This window comes from Bombina bombina, chromosome 1, assembly GCF_027579735.1.
Source record: "Bombina bombina isolate aBomBom1 chromosome 1, aBomBom1.pri, whole genome shotgun sequence".
Lineage (NCBI taxonomy): Eukaryota > Metazoa > Chordata > Amphibia > Anura > Bombinatoridae > Bombina > Bombina bombina.
Window position 1 is genome coordinate 1,362,212,919 of NC_069499.1, and position 24,573 is coordinate 1,362,237,491.

A 24,573-nucleotide genomic window follows, 5' to 3' on the forward strand; every position below is an offset into this window, starting at 1 on the left:
GTGTACCTAATTCAACATTGGTTATAAAGTATATTATATTTCTGAGGAACACTATAATTTTAACTCTCGGACCAGTTCCTGCACAGAGAATATATGTTTGCACCTAGTATTATTAATGTTTGCAGTTTTCGCACATTTGTTTGCAGTATAGACCCAACACAGACATCTCAGGCATATAACTATCTTCATTTGCTCACTATTAATAATTGCATTCTTATCACATCTGCTTGCAGTTTGGAACCAACATAGACAGATCAGGTTCATATATATTACACTACAACTGTTACATGTATTAGGAGTGCCTGCTAGTGAAATTGCTAGTAATGCCCCTATAAAATCTGGTAAAGAATTCCCTATATAAGATTGTAGCACATGTTGATCCCCAGTTGGGACGTATTCTTTAAATATTTTGTTCACACCAATACCATGTTCAGCCTTATCAGTAAACAAAGGTCAAATCTATGATGTACTCCAGTAAAACAGGCATTGGGGTAAACCTGAGAAACCCACCAACCCAAGAACTGTGACCACCCAAGCAGGAGAGACTCTCCCGTGTCACAACCTGAATAGCTTTGAATTTCAAAGTTTGTAATAATCTCTAGTTCCTAGTATTAGCTATGTTCCATATATATCTATATAATATCTTTGATTGGCTCTCTATATTGCATATATTAAGTACCCAGCTGTTATTGTTATAGAATATAACAGTTAAATTTATACTGAGTGCCTGCTAGCTTAATTAATATACCCCTTATGATCCAGAACTGTACACAGCATGTCTGAATGTGCTGCTCTCGTTAGCAAGACTATGTGATTTAAGTGTTCATATTTGCATATCCTGATACAGGCTGAAACATTTGGATGTGCAGGTCTTTTTGCTGTTAAGGTTCATGTTATATAGGTTATGTTAGCCATATGTATGGGGGTCTCATTGTTGCATTAGGCAAGATCTGTGTCATCTGGTATGTGCTCCCTGGCTTGCTTGCTACCCTTAACTTATCCTACCCAGCTCATTAACATATTATTATTATGCAAATAGGGTAAGATATGATGTCGCTCTGATGTAAAAATGACTACAAAGCTATCTGGGTATGAAGAAGCATAGTTCAGTTCTTACAACAGCTTATATTACAATCTTTGAAAAGACAAGAGTATATAACACTTTCTAAGATTTGTATGCAATTTTCTCACCGCAGATGTATGTTCATTAACTTAACAGACAAGGCAGCTATCTCAATTCCAAAGCTTTTACAAGCATGTTCATCAGCCAGATATTAGCAGATAAAATGTTTCACTTAGATTAGACAGATATTACATAGAGTTGTCAGGCCTGATGACTCAGATTGTTGACTATGTGAGCAGTTACCCAGGCAGCTATTCCATTTCACTTTGCAACCTGTATGAAGCAGTAAAATGTTGTAAACAGTGTAAATATCCCATTGAATGATGAACGGATACATTACTTAGAAGCTGGACTCCTTAACCATGCTAACATTCTTTATTTGTTCTAACTCACAATGATGACCTACACCTTAATATCTAACCCACTAGGGACATAGCCCCTCCCAACTAAGGTCGCCCCTATACATGTGGGATCGAATAATAATAAAACTACTAAGTCTAACCTTGTCAGCTCAGCTTAACTTTGAATAATCTGGTTGTTATCCTTATCCTTTTAGCTGGATACTGATGATACTTATAAATATAATTTCCTTTATTTTTATACTAGAAGGAGATCTCTATAGATTTATACTGAGCCGCTATATTTGGTTGTTTGAGTATGTGTTGTTGTTAACTAAATGTTGGGTTATCCTTATTTTATAGGTTTTCTGCTATCATTATTGGTAACTATTATTTTCAGTACCTTGCTTCCCCTGCCTAGCTCTATACCTCATAACAGTCTTAGCTACATTCGACGCATAAAACCCCTCTATCTAGGTTAAACTATCATAGCTAAATGTTGTAGTGTCCTATTGACCACATGTCGCTTTACACTATCATAGTTAGATTATGGCCGTCATAATGTGCAATTGTTTAGCTATTTTTCTACTTCTCCTAAGTCCATCCAAATTTTGGTTATATTCTATATATCTAAAGCCATAGGGTTCTGCTAAGTTGGTATGTAAAGAGATGCACAGTTTCCTTAAGGATTTATTGTCCCCACACAAGAGGGGTACTTCTTGCTCTCACTAGATCATTCACCTTATATGTACAATATTAACTTACATTCTGGATTTCCCCTAATACTTAAAAAAATAATAATTTTCTTTTCTTAACTGGCTCTGCCCCCCCACACTTTCCCTATGTTTGACTAGCGGTGCTTACCCGCTGAATATCCCCCCCCCCCCACGCACTTAACTCATAAAAAAGACATTTATCTGTCCACTAGTTTTCTTCTAGTTTCAGAGGCCATATGGCCTGAAAGTCGGTTTCTAAGTGGTCAGTCATATACGATACCTATTATAAAACCGAGGTTTCAGCATCTTGCTTTTATTTTTGTCACAACTTCTGGTATAACTTACTCAATTTTAATTGTATTTTTCATCTATGATGTTAACAGACGATTCCTGTTATATGTTTGCTTTGTAAAACCTCAATAAAAAATATATTTAAAAAAAAAAAAAAAAAAAAAGGTCAGAGTCAGAGGGGACATTATGTGAGAACTGATACTCATAGATTGAAGTAGGATGCTATGTTTGATATGATGAAAATATTATTCGGAGTAAAATCCCGACATATATGTAATGATGGTGACTCTTTTACAGACTGAACCTGTTTTGTTTTTTGAGATTATTTGTATAATGATGTTTTAATTTGAAAAATCAATAAAAATATTTAAACAAAAAAAAAAAAAAAATGACAATGATTCTGTGGATGACTTTTGCTTATGGAAGGGGGCTGTTTTTCAAACTGAAAGCGGAACACAATAGGCAATTAGGGGGGACACTTACACACAAGTCTTCGCTCCCTGATTGCCTCTCACATGGTATCCTTAGACCCGCAGACCTTCTTGAAAATAGAGGACACTAAAATGAAAATAGAGGCCCTAGAACTTAAACGCTATCAATCACAAATTTGTCGGTTTAAGCAAACTTTCTATGCCAAAGGAAACAAGGCAGATCGGCTTTTTGCTAATAAGCATAGGCAGCGTACTGCTGAAGCTCGCATCCCATTTTTAACACCGCCGCAAGGAATTGTTCGTCTCCCAGTAGATATCGGGAATGCTTTTGCGCATTACTACTCTTCCCTATATAATTTAGAAAACTCTCTAGATTCCCCTATCCCATCTTTCCAACAAATTCAGAAGTTTTTAAACTCACTGTCCCTACCAGTTTTATCCGAAGCCCAGAAAAAGCTATTAGACTCTCCTATTTCTACTGACGAAGTAGTATCAGTTCTTAAATCCCTGAAGCCTAATAAATCCCCAAGGCCGGATGGGTACAGTGCCCTCTTCTACAAGACCTTTTCCTCGCAACTCTCTCTACGTTGCTTACTAGAATCTGTTTGTTGGCCAGACAAACTAGCTCTCTTCCCCCCGAGATGCTTGAGGCAGTTATTGTAACAATCCCAAAACCAGGAAAGACTCCCGATAGATGTGAACACTTCCGTCATATTTCAATAATCAATACGGACGTCAAAATTCTAGCTAAAACTATGGCTATCAGACTTAATCGTGTTCTCCCGTCACTCATCGATGAGTACCAAGTTGGTTTTACCCCGGACAGGGAGGGACCAGACAATACCCGAAGGTTACTCAATGTATTTTTTGAAGCTAAGCAACGACATATCCCTTGCACAGCGCTGGCGCTCGACGCCGAAAAAGCCTTTGACAGGGTGAATTGGGCTTACCTGTTCGAGGTCCTTAGCAACTTTGGCTTTCCCCCGAGTTTTATCTCCTGTGTTAAATCATTATACTCAGCGCCCTCAGCCTCAGTTAGAGGCCGCACTGATATTCGCTCTGGTCATGGAACCACTTGCGGAAGCCATTAGGAGTAATCCAGAGATACAGGGAGTTGAGAGTGAGGGCACTGTGCAAAAGACCGCGTTGTTGGCGGATGACCTAACTATTTTCCTGAAAGACCCCGTTCGGTCTCTCCCTGTCCTTTTCCAGTTACTAAAAACCTTCGGACAGATTAGCCACTATAAGCTGAACTTTGGCAAGACGGACGCTTACACCATTAATATAGAGGACAAAGAACTTGAGAATCTTAAGAAAACATATCCATTTAATTGGTCCCAACAGAGGATTAAACACCTAGGTGTATACCTTTCTTACAGCATATCCACTATTATGGAGTCCAACTTCTATCCGTTATTACAGCAGTTCCAGAAGAGCGCAGACGCATGGAATGTTCCTTGCATTTCCCTGGTTGGGTCGTGTAGCAGCATTTAAAATGGTACTACTCCCTAAGCTGACCTACCTTTTTCGCTCACTCCCCATTCCAGTTCCCAAGTCACTTATAGGCAAATTTCAGTAGAATGCAAATGCCCCATTTTTCTCAAAGGGGATTACTGGGATACTCCTTCCCCCCCAAAAATTCAGAATTAAATTATATTACTTTGTATTAAGTACAAATGTCAGATTGATGAGTTATGTATGCACCCTACAACCCAATTGCATCCAGTAATCACCCCTTTAAATTGTAGCTTTCCAGCCCCAGCTGCTACAGCTGTTATTTATTGTTGTTATTAATATGTTATTGTAATATTTTTATTTATAAACACGTTCTGTGAACTTTGTGACAACAAGCACATAAAACTGTTTTACTATTTAAAAATGTCTTTTGAGATACAGTTCATAATTATAAAGAAGCAATCTTAAACCATTAGTCTGTATTGTGCTTGGTAAACTGTCATGACATAAAAAAAGTATCGGTAATTGGTATCCGTGAGCATTTGGAAAAAAGTATCGGTACTTGTTCTCTGTCTTAAAAAAAAAATGGTATCGGTGCAACCCTATGTGGCAAAGTCCTTCATGTCCACCAGGGACCTGTAGAAAAAGAGTGAACAGAGTAACCAACTCTAGTATTCTATAACAAGGGTAGCAACGATGTTAGAAGTAAAGCAAAGACCACCTCGCCGCCTTCTAACTGCTAAAAGTCACCATTACTCTAAGAGTTTGGCATGGACACAGCTAGACCCCAATGCTTACTTGCAGGGAAAAGTACCCATTAAAGGGCTAAATATCTTCAGACACCATCTTCGCACAACCTCCATTGACAGAGGCAAAGAGAATGACTGGGGATTATGGGTAAGGGAAGTTATACTTAACAGCTTTGCTGGGGTGCTCATTGCCTCCTCCTGCTGGCCAGGAGTTGAATATCCCACAAGGAGTTGGAGTGACGTTGTGGACTCTCCATGCCATATAAAAGAAATAGGATTTTTTATTATCATTTATTTACAGATAATAAAAAAACAGTTGTCAAAAAACTATACACACACCAAATAAGTAAATCAATAAAAACAACAACAACAACAGTGTGAAACAATATAAGTGAATATATTTAGTGATTTTCCAAAAAAGGATATGTAGATTATTTGCATAAAAAAGTGGTCTGTTACTTTAAGGCCAATGGGGTAATTCCTCCAGCGCTGTATCTCAAAAGGAAAAGACACACACAATAGTGAGTACTGTCAGGAAAACAAGCTGTGATTATTCATGGAATCTTACTCACACTTTACAAAGCTTATAACTCAGATCTAAGTTTCCAGACAGACAGGTTTTAAAACCCCTCGGCTGCTCCAGTAATTACAGGAATACTGCTTCAAGATGTATATTTAAAAGGTTTATTACAATATATAGGGCATAAAGACAATATGCAATGTTAACAAGATCGTCCCACTGCTAAGCTGTAGAAGTTAGCAAACAGGGCGGTTACTAGACAGTAATCTTGCACTGTATTGCTTTTAGTGAATCAGTCTTTCAGTCCTTAAAAACTAATATCTAAGGACTGTTTCGCCAGATGTCCTCCAGCTTTTTCCACGAATAACAAGTTCCTGACAGTACTCACTATTGTGTGTGTCTTTTCCTTTTGCGATACAGCGCTGGAGGAATAACCCCATTGGCCTTAAAGAGACAGACCAGTCTTATATAAATAAGCCACATTGGAAAATCACAAAATATATTCACTTACATTGTTTTGCACTGTTATTGTTTATTTGTATAGCGAACACTTTAACCTCTTAAGGACATATGACGGAATTTTTCCGTCATAAAACAATTGAGCAAACTGAAAGCTGTGTCCTTAAAGGGTTAAATAATATTTTTCTCTCTCCAAGATATATGTAAAACAACTGCTTTATAATACAAATATTTGTGTTATGTTTAAAGTAGTAGCAAAAGCAATGGTTAAAAGGGACAGGAAACCCCAAAAAAATCTTCCATGCTTTGAATAGAACATACAATTTTCAACAACTTTCCAATTTACTTCTATTATCACATTTGCTTCATTCTTTTGTTATCCTTTGCTTAAGGGAACAGCATTGCCCTAGTGGCAGCTAGCTGAACACATATAGTTAGCCAATCGCAAGAGACAAATTGTGTGCAGGCACCAATCAGCAACTAGCTCCCACTAGTGTAGGATATGTGCATATTCTTTTTCAACAAGGGATACCAAGAGAATGTGAATTTAACTTGTACAGCTCTTATATTATGCTATTGCTATTAAATGTTAAAACAACTGCAATAAAGGGCTGATGGTGCATGCAGTTAGAAGTGTTTGCTGAATGAATAATGTGACTGGCACTTTTTTTTATTTTAAATAAGTATTGTTGTATGCTGTTGCGATTAGTACTGGCTCACACATGATTCTACTAAAAAAAACAGCCATCAAATTAAAACGCTTTACAGTACACAACGCTCCATTTACACAGAGTATTTTTAAGGCTTTGTCATACTCCAAATTATTTTCTACAAATATTACCCTGTAGCATTTTTTTCTGGTGCAACTCCACCATTTGCTTAATGCAATTTAAAGGGACAGTCAACACCAAAATTGTTATTGTTTAAAAGGAAAGATAACACCTTTACTACCCATTCCCCAGCTTTGCACAACCAACATTGTTATATTAAATATACTTAATAACATTTAAACCTCTAAATTTATAAGCCACTACAGTCAGCCTCTTATCACATGCTTTTTTATTAGCTTTTCACAACAAGACAAGGCTAGTTCATCTGGGCCATATAGATAACATTGTGCTCTTTCCCGGTAGTTGTGCACTAATTGGCTAAAATGCAAGTCAATAGATAATAAATAGAATAGGGGGCGATAGTAAGCGCTGAATAGCTTAAAAGGCTGGAAACTAAATTCTGGCGAATAATTTATTCCATGTACATTCAAATTAAAATCACAGATAAAATGTTAAAACACAATGTTCATATAGAAATACAGTAAAATTCTATTCATGGATCCATGAAATATTCCAGGAGTTTTGTACCTGGCTACTTTAGTTATACAAAACCTTGAATGTAGCTATCTCCAAAGTTCTTATGTGTGTTTGGGATAGATTAATAAGTCGGTTACCTGACTTAGGCGTTCTGGATATGGTTCTATTGTCAGTGGATGAAAAATGTGTCGACTGTGGTTCAGATCAGACCAATGTGATGTGTAACAATAAACAATATATCAACTTTCAAATAAACATTAAAATCTCAGCACATGATGGTGTAAAAGCATTCGTTCAAACTTCAATACAAAATTCAAAAAATAATACAATAATCAAAGGCGTGTGAGATCCGTTACCGGACCAAGTGGAGGAGGGGCTGTGAAAGAACGTGACGTTGATGCAAAAAGTAGGTGTTTAACCCCAGAGAAATGTGAAATCCAAAATTCAAAAAGAAAAAAATATATAAAAAATATATAAAAAAAATAAAGAAAATATAGAAAAATATATATATAGTTCAATGTAGATCAAACTTGGACAGATGAAAAAATGTGAGACAGATGAAAATAATGTGTATCTTCGAAAATAAATGAATAATCCCTTTGAAAAATAAAACAAAAATATCTGCAATCCAAAAGTGTAAAATTACTTAAAATAGATATAAATCTTGATGGGCAAAAGTCTTAATTGGCAGAAATTCTATATAGGTGCTCCAAAACACAGAGCCGCTTCAGCACCCTAGGTGCCAGATCCGGAGGTGGTAGTTACCAACTGGTAAGTGATATTGTTAGTGGCTATGATGGAAGTCCATATAGTATATATAGAAATATTGTTCATAAAGTCAATATCACAAAAATATAAAAAGATGAAAAAGCCTGAAAGAGAAAAAGAAAAACAATAGTGCAACACTGTATATAAGGGACAATAGTGGTATAAGAATCAAGCTCACCAGTATGTCTGTCAACGCGATTCGGCCACGATTTGGCCTTTCTCAAGACTATACTGAATTTGTGTGGACTGGGAGCTTATAAAGCCTAGATGTGGGATTGTTTGTGGGCGGTTTTGGCGCCAAATTTTGAGAGGGTAATCCCCTTCCTGTTTGCCTCAAAGCATCTCTGGGGAATGTACACATATTATCTTAGTCTAATTTTCATCATAGTTTTCTATCTTCTTATATCAGTATTGGTTATATGATATAGTGCAAATTAACAGAATTTTTTTTTTTTTATATTAAAAATGTGTCCCGGATCTATAACATACGTAATGCCGTTAGGGCTCTAAGTTAACCTTCTACCGTATTATGAAGTATAAATCTTTCTCTAGTATGTTACATCTTACAGTGTATTCCTTTCTTCGGAATAAGGAGTGTGGGTGCTAGTATTTGGATTTCGATCGCTTAGTTTGTTTTTATTGGGAGAAAATTGATATTTCAGAACCGGATGTGACGGCTCCCGTGTTGCTGTCTGGTGTATAATTCTATCATGGGCTTCCGGTTTGTTGTTTTATTACTGCTACTACTATGTGTAGCTTACGGATGTTATAAATTCTGACTAAATATACTTTCTTTAGTCAGAATTTATAACATCCGTAAGCTACACATAGTAGTAGCAGTAATAAAACAACAAACCGGAAGCCCATGATAGAATTATACACCAGACAGCAACACGGGAGCCGTCACATCCGGTTCTGAAATATCAATTTTCTCCCAATAAAAACAAACTAAGCGATCGAAATCCAAATACTAGCACCCACACTCCTTATTCCGAAGAAAGGAATACACTGTAAGATGTAACATACTAGAGAAAGATTTATACTTCATAATACGGTAGAAGTTTAACTTAGAGCCCTAACGGCATTACGTATGTTATAGATCCGGGACACATTTTTAATAAAAAAAAAAAAAAAAAAATTCTGTTAATTTGCACTATATCATATAACCAATACTGATATAAGAAGATAGAAAACTATGATGAAAATTAGACTAAGATAATATGTGTACATTCCCCAGAGATGCTTTGAGGCAAACAGGAAGGGGATTACCCTCTCAAAATTTCCCAGAGATGCTTTGAGGCAAACAGGAAGGGGATTACCCTCTCAAAATTTGGCGCCAAAACCGCCCACAAACAATCCCACATCTAGGCTTTATAAGCTCCCAGTCCACACAAATTCAGTATAGTCTTGAGAAAGGCCAAATCGTGGCCGAAACGCGTTGACAGACATACTGGTGAGCTTGATTCTTATACCACTATTGTCCCTTATATACAGTGTTGCACTATTGTTTTTCTTTTTCTCTTTCAGGCTTTTTCATCTTTTTATATTTTTATATTTTTGTGATATTGACTTTATGAACAATATTTCTATATATACTATATGGACTTCCATCATAGCCACTAACAATATCACTTACCAGTTGGTAACTACCACCTCCGGATCTGGCACCTAGGGTGCTGAAGCGGCTCTGTGTTTTGGAGCACCTATATAGAATTTCTGCCAATTAAGACTTTTGCCCATCAAGATTTATATCTATTTTAAGTAATTTTACACTTTTGGATTGCAGATATTTTTGTTTTATTTTTCAAAGGGATTATTCATTTATTTTCGAAGATACACATTATTTTCATCTGTCTCACATTTTTTCATCTGTCCAAGTTTGATCTACATTGAACTATATATATATTTTTCTATATTTTCTTTATTTTTTTTTCTTTTTGAATTTTTTCACTAGCGCTAGTGTGGATTCACATTTCTCTGGGGTTAAACACCTACTTTTTGCATCAACGTCACGTTCTTTCACAGCCCCTCCTCCACTTGGTCCGGTGACGGATCTCACACGCCTTTGATTATTGTATTATTTTTTGAATTTTGTATTGAAGTTTGAACGAATGCTTTTACACCATCATGTGCTGAGATTTTAATGTTTATTTGAAAGTTGATATATTGTTTATTGTTACACATCACATTGGTCTGATCTGAACCACAGTCCACACATTTTTCATCCACTGACAATAGAACCATATCCAGAACGCCTAAGTCAGGTAACCGACTTATTAATCTATCCCAAACACACATAAGAACTTTGGAGATAACTACATTCAAGGTTTTGTATAACTAAAGTAGCCAGGTACAAAACTCCTGGAATATTTCATGGATCCATGAATAGAATTTTACTGTATTTCTATATGAACATTGTGTTTTAACATTTTATCTGTGATTTTAATTTGAATGTATATGGAATAAATTATTCGCCAGAATTTAGTTTCCAGCCTTTTAAGCTATTCAGCGCTTACTATCGCCCCCTATTCTGTTACCTACTATTTAGCCTGCTAGGAGGCTAATCTGTTAGTAAGCTTAAGGCCTTTTTATAAACTTTAGCGCTCGGTACACATACCTAAATAGATAATAAATAGCCATGTGATCAAGGGGCTTTAAAAAGAAGATTAGATACAAGGTAATCATAGAGGTTAAAAGTATATTAATATACTGTGGCTGTGCAAAACTTGGGAATGGGCAATAAATGGATTATCTATCTTTTTAAACAATAAAAACTTTGAAGTTGGATATCCCATTAACTTGATAGTCATGGATGGTTTTCTATTGGAAAGCTCATTTATAAAGTCATGTGGAGGGATGACATAATGCCTCCAAAGAAAGTATCACTGGACTTCCTGATAGTTCACAAATGGAACATTGATCATACATCTTCAAAAAGATATTTAAAGGGACACTAAACTCAATTTTTTTATTTTGTGATTCAGATAGAGCATGCAATTTTAAGCAACTTTCTAATTTACTCCTATAAGAAAATGTTCTTCATTCTCTTGGTATTTTTATTTGAAAAGCAAGAATGTAAGTTTAGATGCCCGTCCATTTTTGGTGAACAAGCTGGGTTGTTCTTGCTGATTGGTGGATAAACTAATCCACCAATAAACAAGTGCTGTCCAGGGTTCTGGACTTTCTTTTTCAAATAAAGATAGCAAGAGAACGAAGAAAAATTGATAATAGGAGTAAATTAGAAAGGTGCTTAAAATTGCATGCTCTATCTGAATTAACGAAAGAAAAAATTTGGGTTCAGTATCCCTTTAAATGTTTTTAGCTCTACAAAAAAAACACTAAGTTTTCTAACTCTACATAATTTTATTTCCAACATTAATATTTGTGTTAAACATACGTCAACAAACTCTGAGGTCAGTTTGAAGGCAGAGGTCTCGAAGCCAAGATTTCGGGGGGAACTGGAGAGAATAAATCCAAAGTCTATATGGATAATGTGTCCCTCAGCATCAAGCAGGATGTTTCCATTGTGTCTGGAAAAGGAAAGCAAACACTCATCTAATTAGTCTGAAGATACACTCTCCCTACCACTGGCATTCTATCTAATGAAGGTCTCATTTTATCAGACTGTATACCAGTGACCTGTATCCAGTGTACTGACCTGCTACTGGTACGCTTGCCCTAAGCACAGGCCACACTCACCTGTCCTTGACCTGCAGCAAATAGCAGACCAGACAGTATCCTGCACAGCTCTGAACAAAGTTGCGCTGTGCTGTAAGGAAGGCCTCAGTGGTGTAGTTTCCATGTTCCTGTAAGAAGTAGTCAAGCAGCGACAGCTGTGATTGCTTCTTCACTTGATGTATGGACACTGTATTCACCACTGGCTCGATCATTCCACTGTCTGCAGATATCACCAGGATCTTATAAGGCCGGATCCACAGAGGTACCCGTTCATGCTCCCAGATGGACTAAAGGAGTAAAACAAACATTTCTCAGGTTATTATTTAACATTATGTAGAACTTGCATCTTATCACTGTTCAATGAATAAAAAGACATTGACCCAAACAGACGATTTAAAAAGACACACTTTATAAATGTTTAACTCATTTCACCATCAAATAAATTACCAGCTCAATTCATAGACAGTTGTGAGATGAAGTATAACAAAATAAATATTTTACCTAAAGTAAAATTTTTTTTTTTTTTAAATAAAATGCTCTATTTCGTTACAGAATTTAATGTTTAAACAAATTATCATCCACGCTCTATGTTTAACCTCTGACAAGTCACACTTTTGGTGGACTGAAATTGCACTCCAGATTAGGACACAGCCAATGATTGGAGCGCATGTATGTATGTTTTGATTGACTCACTTGGTATATCCTAAACTGGAATATAAGTGGCCTGCTCAAGGTGGTAGTGAATATGTGTTCAAAGGGATAGAAAGGTCAAAACTGAAATGCGAGTGGGGCATTTTAGCAAAATTGCTTCTAATAAAGTTATTTTGTTTTTGTTTTTAGGCCTATGCACATATACTGTAATTGCCCCTTACACCAGCATGTAAACACAGCCGTGGCTTCTATGACACAAATTGTCTTCACTGACGCAATACACACCAACAGCAGCTGTCTGAAAAGGTATGGTGTTTGAATGCTGCCGAACAGGGTGCTCACAGCATATGTATGTATGCTGCTTAAACACTGCTGTATACTATTCACACCCATTTACATTTTCATCTTTCTATCCCTTTAAATCAGTGCTTTCCAAACTGTGTGTCGTGACACATTAGTGTGTCGGCTGCAGTGTGTAGGTGTGTCCCTGCTTCAGCACACATTTTTTTTTATTAAATTTTTTTTTTTGGTTTCCGACTTTCCACCTGCTACGCATATCACATGGTTGATACCTAGTGGGTCACAGATCATCTTAACCTATTAGCGCAGCTCAGTGGGAACTGTAACTATTCCCATTGGCGGCACATTGGCTCCTGACTGCACGTGTAGTCTCCTCAATCGGCTCGTGACTGCATGTGTAGTCATTGAGTGGGACAGCAGTGTGTTTGCAGCTCGGGCACTAGTCAGTCGGACTCATGGAGCTCTGAGGGTGGCAGCTTAAATGCTGAGCTGAAGTCAGAAGTCAAAATGTTTTTTTTTTTGCAGCTAGCTCCCAGTATGCATTGCTGCTCCTGCTCTTGATATATGGATAGGAAGTGGAAGCTTAAAAATGCTTGATGATGAAATGCGAGTGTCTTTAGCTAATATTCCACTAAATATTCAGAAACTGTGTTCATCCCATCAACCTCATACATCCAATTAAAATAGTAATTAGCTATTGGTGTTATTCTTGCATATACATACTGTTACTTGTAAATACATTTTGTTATTATATAATTTATGTATGTGTCCGTATCTCTTAAAACAAGTTAGTTTAACCTCCTGTTTGCCAGTACAACTGAATTACTGTGTCGCGAAATGATGTAGGTCTAAAAAGTGTGTCACCAAATTGAAAAGTTTGGAAAGCTCTGCTTTAAATGTTTAAATCACTTCTTGATTTTTGAGTCAAAATCAGAAGGAGATTGCTATTTTGTAAAGATTGTTCATTGTTCCACGCTACAAATCAACTAGATGGTTTAGGAAGAGTAAAGTGTTTACACAATTATACATTTCTGCCTTTCAACAGGCAGTGGCTTAATATTAACCCAAACGGTCACATCCTATCTCCTGCTAGATGTACTATCACTACGAATGTGAGATAGTAGAGCAAAAATAACTGCATATATATCATTATATGATTTTTCTTTTACATATACATTTCATTAGTATCTTCAGCGAAAAATACAAATAAAATGATTATCTTCTTATCATCTGACACCATGACATGAAATAAAGGTATATAAATGACAGCAAATGAATGCAAGAGAAAGTACTTAGAAAGCATCACTGCATTACAGTAAAGCTGCCTGAATCCAATCGTGAGCAATTCAAGTGGGAACATATTTTGAAGAAAGTGCTAGAGGCAGTGGTATCGTTGCCCATTTTAATAGGAACAACTCTGGACTTAAAGGGATGTTGTACTGTATATTGTTCTTCCCTTCCCAAATGATCAATTTTACCCACTGGAGTGTATTATACTATTTGAAACATTGCTCTGTGTTTGCCTGTTGAAACAAGCACCTACACTAAAAACAACAGAAATCAACCCCCACCCCCACCAAGTGGGGGTGGGAGAGAGTCCAGCGCATTTAAAAGGGTATACCAGCAGTTTGTAATACAGTTAACTAGCCTAAATACATTGCCCCTTGAACCTTTTTCATGCCAAAATACATATGTAATATACATGAAAGAACATTTTTGAGTACTATGTCCCTTTAAAGGGCAGACATCTCTACATTACTAAGCACAGTGTGTAGTACCAGCAGACAACCTGCAGAGGGAGCTCTGGCACAGTACAACTCACATAACCACTCACCTGGAGCTGTTTCAGAACCTGGTATGCTAGCAGCTCTTGACGAAGGTCATCCCCACATTTTACAATTACAGACAGGAGTCTCCAGTTGGGGAAATGGCCATAGGGTGAGCCTTCTCTTATTCTTCTGCAGAAAAAAAAAATGACAAGGAGTTAGTGAGAAACATCAGCCTTTTTTCAGTATCTCAACATTGTTTGAGAAAAAAACATTCAGTCTGTTCTTGTTTTCACAATAAGATCAAGCAGTGACTTCCCCTTCACACATCTCTTTACACCTCTAGATCATCTGTACTCGTTTCCTTTACTGAAAATGCCTTCTGAATCTGGATTTACATGACTATTATATGCAGTAATTAGCTTGTTGTAGTAAATCAGCCATTATCTTTATTAGACAAATCTTTCATTAACCTGCTGATGTGTCTGTAAAAACAAAGTTTAGTCATACAATTAAAAACAAAACCTTTCCTGGCAATTTGTGTCTAGTTTTATTTACTTAAAGGGACAGTCTACTCCAGAATTTGTATTGTTTAAAAAGAAAAATAACCCCTTTATTACATATTCCCCAGTTTTGCATAATCAACACTGGTATATTAATACACTTTTTACCTCTGTGATTATCTTGTATCTAAGCCTCAGCAGACCGCCCATTATTTCAGTTCTTTTGACAGACTTGCATTTAAGCCAATCAGTGCTGACTCCTAGGTAGCTCCACAGGTGTAAGCACAATGTTATCTATAAAACGCATACGAACTAACACCCTCTAGCTGTAAAAAAACAGTCTAATGCATTAAGAGGTGACCTTAAAGGGTTTCGAAATTAGCATGAGCCTAACTGGGTTTAGCTTTCAACTAAGGATACCAAGAGAACAAAGCAAATTTGATGATAAAAGTAAATTGGAAAATTGTTTAAAATGATATGCCCTATCTGAATCATAAAAGTTTAATTTTGACTAGACTGTTCCTTTAACTTACATGTATCAGAAACAAAACAAAAAAGTAAAACGTATCTCCCCTACTGAATTTGCAGTTTAATATGCCACGCAGACATACCCTAGATAAGCTGAAACTTTTTGGACAAAAACATAATTTATGCTTACCTGATAAATTCCTTTCTTCTGTAGTGTGATCAGTCCACGGGTCATCATTACTTCTGGGATATTACTCCTCCCCAACAGGAAGTGCAAGAGGATTCACCCAGCAGAGCTGCATATAGCTCCTCCCCTCTACGTCACTCCCAGTCATTCGACCAAGGACCAACGAGAAAGGAAAAGCCAAGGGTGAAGTGGTGACTGGAGTATAAATTAAAAAATATTTACCTGCCTTAAAAAAACAGGGCGGGCCGTGGACTGATCACACTACAGAAGAAAGGAATTTATCAGGTAAGCATAAATTATGTTTTCTTCTGTTAAGTGTGATCAGTCCACGGGTCATCATTACTTCTGGGATACCAATACCAATACCAAAGCAAAAGTACACGGATGACGGGAGGGATAGGCAGGCTCTTTATACAGAAGGAACCACTGCCTGAAGAACCTTTCTCCCAAAAATAGCCTCCGATGAAGCAAAAGTGTCAAATTTGTAAAATTTGGAAAAAGTATGAAGCGAAGACCAAGTTGCAGCCTTGCAAATCTGCTCAACAGAGGCCTCATTCTTGAAGGCCCAAGTGGAAGCCACAGCTCTAGTAGAATGAGCTGTAATTCTTTCAGGAGGCTGCTGTCCAGCAGTCTCATAAGCTAAACAAATTATGCTACGAAGCCAAAAAGAAAGAGAGGTAGCAGAAGCTTTTTGACCTCTCCTCTGCCCAGAGTAAACGACAAACAGAGAAGACGTTTGTCGAAATTCCTTAGTTGCCTGTAAGTAAAATTTTAGAGCACGGACTACATCCAGGTTGTGCAGTAGACGTTCCTTCTTTGAAGAAGGATTTGGGCACAAAGAAGGAACAACAATCTCTTGATTGATATTCCTGTTAGTAACTACCTTAGGTAAGAACCCAGGTTTAGTACGCAGAACTACCTTATCCGAATGAAAAATCAAATAAGGAGAATCACAATGTAAGGCTGATAATTCAGAGACTCTTCGAGCCGAGGAAATAGCCATTAAAAATAGAACTTTCCAAGATAACAACTTTATATCAATGGAATGAAGGGGTTCAAACGGAACGCCCTGTAAAACATTAAGAACAAGGTTTAAACTCCATGGTGGAGCAACAGTTTTAAACACAGGCTTAATCCTGGCCAAAGCCTGACAAAAAGCCTGGACGTCAGGAACTTCTGACAGACGTTTATGTAACAGAATGGACAGAGCTGAGATCTGTCCCTTTAATGAACTAGCAGATAAACCCTTTTCTAAACCTTCTTGTAGAAAAGACAATATCCTAGGAATCCTAACCTTACTCCAAGAGTAACCTTTGGATTCACACCAATATAGGTATTTACGCCATATCTTATGGTAAATCTTTCTGGTAACAGGTTTCCTAGCCTGTATTAAGGTATCAATAACTGACTCAGAAAACCCACGTCTTGATAAAATCAAGCGTTCAATTTCCAAGCAGTCAGCTTCAGAGAAGTTAGATTTTGATGTTTGAAGGGACCCTGTATCAGAAGGTCCTGTTTCAGAGGTAGAGACCAAGGTGGACAGGATGACATGTCCACCAGGTCTGCATACCAAGTCCTGCGTGGCCACGCAGGTGCTATTAGAATCACTGATGCTCTCTCTTGTTTGATTCTGGCAATCAATCGAGGAAGCATCGGGAAGGGTGGAAACACGTAAGCCATCCTGAAGTCCCAAGGTGCTGTCAGGGCATCTATCAGGACTGCTCCTGGATCCCTGGATCTGGACCCGTAACGAGGAAGCTTGGCGTTCTGTCGAGACGCCATGAGATCTATCTCTGGTTTGCCCCAACGTCGAAGTATTTGGGCAAAGACCTCCGGATGAAGTTCCCACTCCCCCGGATGAAAAGTCTGACGACTTAAGAAATCCGCCTCCCAGTTCTCCACTCCCGGGATGTGGATTGCTGACAGGTGGCAAGAGTGAGACTCTGCCCAGCGAATTATCTTTGATACTTCCATCATAGCTAGGGAGCTTCTTGTCCCTCCCTGATGGTTGATGTAAGCTACAGTCGTGATGTTGTCCGACTGAAACCTGATGAACCCCCGAGTTGTCAACTGGGGCCAAGCCAGGAGGGCATTGAGAACTGCTCTCAATTCCAGAATGTTTATTGACAGGAGACTCTCCTCCTGACTCCATTGTCCCTGAGCCTTCAGAGAATTCCAGACGGCACCCCAACCTAGAAGGCTGGCGTCTGTTGTTACAATTGTCCAGTCTGGTCTGCTGAATGGCATCCCCCTGGACAGATGTGGCCGAGAAAGCCACCATAGAAGAGAATTTCTGGTCTCTTGATCCAGATTCAGAGAAGGGGATAAGTCTGAGTAATCCCCATTCCACTGACTTAGCATGCACAGTTGCAGTGGTCTGAGGTGTAAGCGTGCAAAGGGTACTATGTCCATTGCCGCTACCATTAAGCCGATTACCTCCATGCATTGAGCCACTGACGGGTGTTGAATGGAATGAAGGGTGCGGCAAGCACTTTGAAGTCTTGTTAGCCTGTCCTCTGTCAGGTAAATCTTAATTTCTACAGAATCTATAAGAGTCCCCAGGAAAGGAACTCTTGTGAGTGGAACGAGTGAACTTTTCTTTTCGTTCACCTTCCATCCATGTGACCTTAGAAATGCCAGTACTAACTCTGTATGAGACTTGGCAGTTTGAAAGCTTGAAGCTTGTATCAGAATGTCGTCTAGGTATGGAGCTACCGAGATTCCCCGCGGTCTTAGTACCGCCAGAAGAGCACCCAGAACCTTTGTGAAGATTCTTGGAGCTGTAGCCAATCCGAATGGAAGAGCCACAAACTGGTAATGCCTGTCTAGGAAGGCAAACCTTAGGTACCGGTAATGATCTTTGTGAATCGGTATGTGAAGGTAAGCATCTTTTAAATCTACAGTGGTCATGTACTGACCCTCTTGGATCATAGGTAAAATTGTCCGAATAGTCTCCATCTTGAACGATGGAACTCTTAGGAATTTGTTTAGGATCTTTAAGTCCAGGATTGGTCTGAAAGTTCCCTCTTTTTTGGGAACCACAAACAGATTTGAGTAAAACCCCTGTCCCTGTTCCGATCGTGGAACTGGATGGATTACTCCCATTAACAAGAGCTCTTGTACGCAGCGTAGAAACGCCTCTTTCTTTGTCTGGATTGTTGACAACCTTGACAGATGAAATCTCTCTCTTGGAGGAGAGTATTTGAAGTCCAGAAGGTATCCCTGAGATATTATCTCTAGCGCCCAGGGATCCTGGACATCTCTTGCCCAAGCCTGGGTGAAGAGAGAAAGTCTGCCCCCCACTAGATCCGATCCCGGATCGGGGGCCCTCAATTCATGCTGTTTTAGGGGCAGCAGCAGGTTTCCTGGTCTGCTTGCCCTTGTTCCAGGACTGGTTAGGTTTCCAGCCTTGTCTGTAGCGAGCAACAGCTCCTTCCTGTTTTGGTGCAGAGGAAGTTGATGCTGCTCCTGCTTTGAAATTACGAAAGGAACGAAAATTAGACTGTCTAGCCTTAGCTTTGGCTTTGTCCTGAGGCAGGGCATGGCCTTTACCTCCTGTAATGTCAGCGATAATCTCTTTCAACCCGGGCCCGAATAAGGTCTGCCCTTTGAAAGGTATATTAAGCAATTTAGACTTAGAAGTAACATCAGCTGACCAGGATTTTAGCCACAGCGCCCTGCGTGCCTGAATGGCGAATCCTGAATTCTTCGCCGTAAGTTTAGTTAGATGTACTACGGCCTCCGAAATGAATGAATTAGCTAGTTTAAGGACGCTAAGCCTGTCCGTAATGTCGTCCAGAGTAGCTGAACTAATGTTCTCTTCCAGAGACTCAATCCAGAATGCCGCTGCAGCCGTGATCGGCGCAATGCATGCAAGGGGTTGCAATATAAAACCTTGTTGAACAAACATTTTCTTAAGGTAACCCTCTAATTTTTTATCCATTGGATCTGAAAAAGCACAGCTATCCTCCACCGGGATAGTGGTACGCTTAGCTAAAGTAGAAACTGCTCCCTCCACCTTAGGGACCGTTTGCCATAAGTCCCGTGTGGTGGCGTCTATTGGAAACATTTTTCTAAATATCGGAGGGGGTGAGAACGGCACACCGGGTCTATCCCACTCCTTAGTAACAATTTCAGTAAGTCTCTTAGGTATAGGAAAAACCTCAGTACTCGCCGGTACCGCAAAATATTTATCCAACCTACACATTTTCTCTGGTATTGCAACTGTGTTACAATCATTCAGAGCCGCTAACACCTCCCCTAGTAATACACGGAGGTTTTCCAGTTTAAATTTAAAATTTGAAATATCTGAATCCAGTCTGTTTGGATCAGAACCGTCACCCACAGAATGAAGTTCTCCGTCCTCATGTTCTGCCACCTGTGACGCAGTGTCTGACATGGCCCTAATATTATCAGCGCACTCTGTTCTCACCCCAGAGTGATCACGCTTACCTCTTAGTTCTGGTAATTTAGCCAAAACTTCAGTCATAACAGTAGCCATATCCTGTAATGTGATTTGTAATGGCCGCCCAGATTTACTCGGCGCTACAATATCACGCACCTCCCGAGCGGGAGATGCAGGTACTGACACGTGAGGCGAGTTAGTCGGCATAACTCTCCCCTCGTTGTTTGGTGAAATTTGTTCAATTTGTACAGATTGACTTTTATTTAAAGTAGCATCAATACAGTTAGTACATAAATTTCTATTGGGCTCCACTTTGGCATTGCAACAAATGACACAGGTATCTTCCTCTGAATCAGACATGTTTAACACACTAGCAAATAAACTTGCAACTTGGAATACAATTCAATTAGAATAATATTAAAAACGTACTGTGCCTTTAAGAAGCACAGAAGATCTATGACAGTTGAAAATTAATAGATTGAAACAGTTATAGCCTCAATCCTTGTAAACAACACAACTTTAGCAAAGGTTTAATCCCATTAGCAAAGATAACAAATTCTGAAAGCAGGAAACAAATTACAGAATAAACGTTTTTTATCTCAGTCAACTATAATTCTCACAGCTCTGCTGAGAGAAATTACCTCCCTCAAAATAAGTTTTGAAGACCCCTGAGTTCTGTAGAGATGAACCGGATCATGCAGGAAATACAATGAGCTGCTGACTGAAATATCTGATGCGTAGCAAAAGCGCCAAAAAACGGCCCCTCCCCCTCACACAGCAGTGAGAGAGAACAGAAACTGTCAGAAAAAAGATTAAGCAACTGCCAAGTGGAAAAATAGTGCCCAAACATTTATTCACTCAGTACCTCAGCAAATGAAAACGATTTTACATTCCAGCAAAAACGTTAAACATAATCTCTAGTTATTAAACAGCTTTATGTACTTCTTACAGTGTAATTCTAGTGAAGTACCATTCCCCAGAATACTGAAGTGTAAAGTATACATACATGACATTATATCGGTATGGCAGGATTTTCTCATCAATTCCATTGTCAGAAAATAAAAGCTGCTACATACCTCTATGCAGATTCATCTGCCCGCTGTCCCCTGATCTGAAGTTTACCTCTCCTCAGATGGCCGAGAAACAGCAATATGATCTTAACTACTCCGGCTAAAATCATAGCAAAAACTCTGGTAGATTCTTCTTCAAACTCTGCCAGAGAGGTAATAACACACTCCGGTGCTATTTTAAAATAACAAACTTTTGATTGAAGATATAAAACTAAGTATAATCACCATAGTCCTCTCACACATCCTATCTAGTCGTTGGGTGCAAGAGAATGACTGGGAGTGACGTAGAGGGGAGGAGCTATATGCAGCTCTGCTGGGTGAATCCTCTTGCACTTCCTGTTGGGGAGGAGTAATATCCCAGAAGTAATGATGACCCGTGGACTGATCACACTTAACAGAAGAAACTGCAAATAATCAGCTACATATTAAGCTCTCCTTGATTGTGTGACCAGAGGATGCATACGTCTCAATATTTTCACCTGACTTTTTCCTGCCATGGCTCCTTAAGGGCGACAGCAGAAGGATCTTCTGGGTCCCTGCGAAAGGTTGTTGGTGTGCTGGCCAACTGTTCTGAAAGACGTCTCCTGCAGAAGACATTGAAAGACAAAATAAAGTTAGATCTCTGGATACTGGCTGTGTAGATCTATAAAGTGTCGCTCTCTTCTTTTTAATAAGCTCAATCAAGCTGGCAAAAAACAGGAGGTAAAGCAGTAACACTCACCTGATGTCTCCAGCTGCTATAAAGACAGGCTCCTTATTGTTCTCCTGGCTCGTAATACTGTCCACTGAAAACTGGGAGATGTTGTCACAGCTATTAGCATGAAGCTCAGGTAGCTATAGGGACAGAAAAGGAGTGAGACTAATCAAGACAAAGAAAAAAAAATGAATATTTGAATCAGTAACTTTATTTAAAACTCATTTTTATTTTTGCAATCAGGAATAGGCTCATATTGGCCCCACACTATAGTCAGTAATAATATTCTATTGACCTCTACATTTTTGCCAGCAGGTTAGTGTATGTATATAACAACTATTTTGGTAATGCCCAATATCATAAATTATACCGTTAAAGAGACAGTCTACTTGAAAATGTTTATTATTTAAAAAGATAGATGATCCCTTCATTAGCCATTCCCCAGTTTTGCATAACCAGCAAGGTTATATTAATACACTTTTTACCTCTGTGATTACCTCCTTGTATCTAAGCCTCTGCAGACAGCCCCCTTATCTCAGTTCTTTTGACAGACTTGCATTTTAGCCAATCAGTGCTGACTCATAAATAACTACATGGGAGTGAGCACGTTATCTATATGGCATACATGAACTAGCGCTGTCTACCTGTGGAAAACTGTCAAAAGGCACTGAGACAAGAGGCTCCCTTCAAGGGCTTAGAAATTAGCATATGAGCCTACCTAGGTTTAGCTTTCAAAAAAGAATACCAAGAGAACAAAGTAAATTTGGAAAGTTGCTTAAAAATTGCATGCACTATCTTAATCATGAAAGCTTAATTTTGACTAGGCTGTCCCTTTAAACTTCATTCTCGGGAACATTTATTATGGCTTTTAAACTTCATAAAATGTTTTTATTTTCAATACTTTCTTGAAGTGCATATAAATGTTTTTCTACATTCTCATATTCCAGTGTCCCTCACCTCCACCTGAAGCTCTCCAATGTCATCCACTGACCATGCCTCATCATCATTGTCATAATTTGGGACAGTAGTGAAGCTGCTAGCTCTCTGTTCATGAGTTATGCCACACTCTGGAAGGTTCTCCACAGACCTTGTACTCCGGATTCGGTTCTCTGGGATCCGAGAAGGGACAGTAGACGTCTCAAAGTTTTCACACTCAAGGACTTCTACATAAATAAGGTATGGGGCCTGTGTGGAACGTAAGTGTGAAAACATCTTTACTGTAGAATCCCAAACCTCTCATATGCATAGTGCTTTACTTTAGTTGTCAAAACCACAAGTGAATATTTCTGAGATTTGTAAAAGCTTTTCCAACAGAAGTGCAATACATGTTTCCTTTAATAATAGAATGTAATACATAAGGCAGGGTTGGGGAACCTTGGCCCTTGAGATATTTCAGAACTACAATTCCCATGATGCTCAACTGGACTTCAATCTTCTGAAACATCAGGAGTGCCAAGGTTCCCCATCCCTGACATAAGGAATCTACAAGCAGTTTAATGGACTGATGCTAACACAAGCTAATATTTTTTTTCTTTATCGGTTTATTCTATTGTAGTATTGTTAAAAAAATATATACAGAACTTACTGAATTATGTAACATGGTATTGCTTAACTGGTCCTCTATAAATCGGTTTTACAGGAGTAGCCATTTGCCTATAATCAATGCAATTTTCCCCATCTGCTACTCACACCAGTTACCCCACTAACAAAAAAAAAAAGTGACAATACCTTATCCTTGGAGTTCAGAACAACAGCTTGAGTGTGAGGTACCCGTACCACATGGTGGTCAAAGCTGGCAGTAGGCAGCCAGACACGAGCTGGAAGCTTGTGGTTGAGCAGCGAGAGCTCAGAGATGAGCCGCTGGGTCTTCTGTTCCTTGGTGGGGAGGGTGGCGAGACGTTTTCCGATGGCCATGAGAGATTTGATGAACTCCCTCTCTGGAGCAAGCCGCACTGGCTGATAGGGTTTTAGAGAGAATGTCAAACAGTTTCTGAACAATAATATGTACTCTCCCCACCCAATACTACCATCAAAATAATCTAACATTACAGATCAAACATTATAGGAGATACAATGTTAAGGATTTAGACTTGCAGGAGATGCTCTTGTCTGCGCTTATATCATGTGCTACTAAAGAAACCATTGTTAGCGGTTTCTTTCCTGTATTTGTTGAAATTATTAGTTTAAATCCTTCAAACCAGAGCAATTTTCTTCAGGTGTTAAACCCTAACAGTGGAATAAAACGGTCTTTTCTAATTTGGTTGTATTATATTCTAGAGCAGACATCGGGTCAGGAAAGACACTAAAGCAATCAAAACTTGACGGAAAAACCCCTTAAAGTGCTGCTAATGAATTGATACATACATAGGTAAAGACAAGCGGCAAAAGAACAGTGAACTACTAATGGTGTCTACTGTACACATTTCCCAAAAATCAATTACATTTTAGATGTACGAGACAAACCCCATAAAGGCTTAATCAAATATAATTATTGCATGATAAATACTTATAAACACAATGTTCAACAGAAAATGTTGCTAGTATACAACTTTTTAATATTATAAAATTTTTCTGATATCCAAAGCACAAATTAATTGCATAATTTGACAAATTTCTTTAATGATAATTTGTGCAATAAACATTGAAAATTTTTAATGTTAGCCAATTTTAGCCGGGTGGTGCACCCATTAAAAA

The 24,573-nt window shown here is 38.5% G+C and overlaps 1 protein-coding gene across 3 annotated transcripts in view; it reads right to left on the reverse strand.

The window, feature by feature from the left end:
- The window catches only part of PI4KB (phosphatidylinositol 4-kinase beta), a 126,259-nt gene that overhangs the window by 25,211 nt on the left and 76,475 nt on the right, over positions 1-24,573 (reverse strand). For all 3 annotated transcript variants that reach the window (XM_053703845.1, XM_053703827.1, XM_053703836.1), the window contains 7 exons: positions 23,608-23,835; positions 22,837-23,064; positions 21,907-22,019; positions 21,665-21,769; positions 14,621-14,744; positions 11,857-12,122; positions 11,555-11,687 (listed from right to left, as the gene is read on the reverse strand). In XM_053703845.1, the coding sequence (XP_053559820.1) occupies positions 11,555-11,687; positions 11,857-12,122; positions 14,621-14,744; positions 21,665-21,769; positions 21,907-22,019; positions 22,837-23,064; positions 23,608-23,835 (1,197 nt within the window). The remainder of the gene's footprint in view (positions 1-11,554; positions 11,688-11,856; positions 12,123-14,620; positions 14,745-21,664; positions 21,770-21,906; positions 22,020-22,836; positions 23,065-23,607; positions 23,836-24,573) is intronic.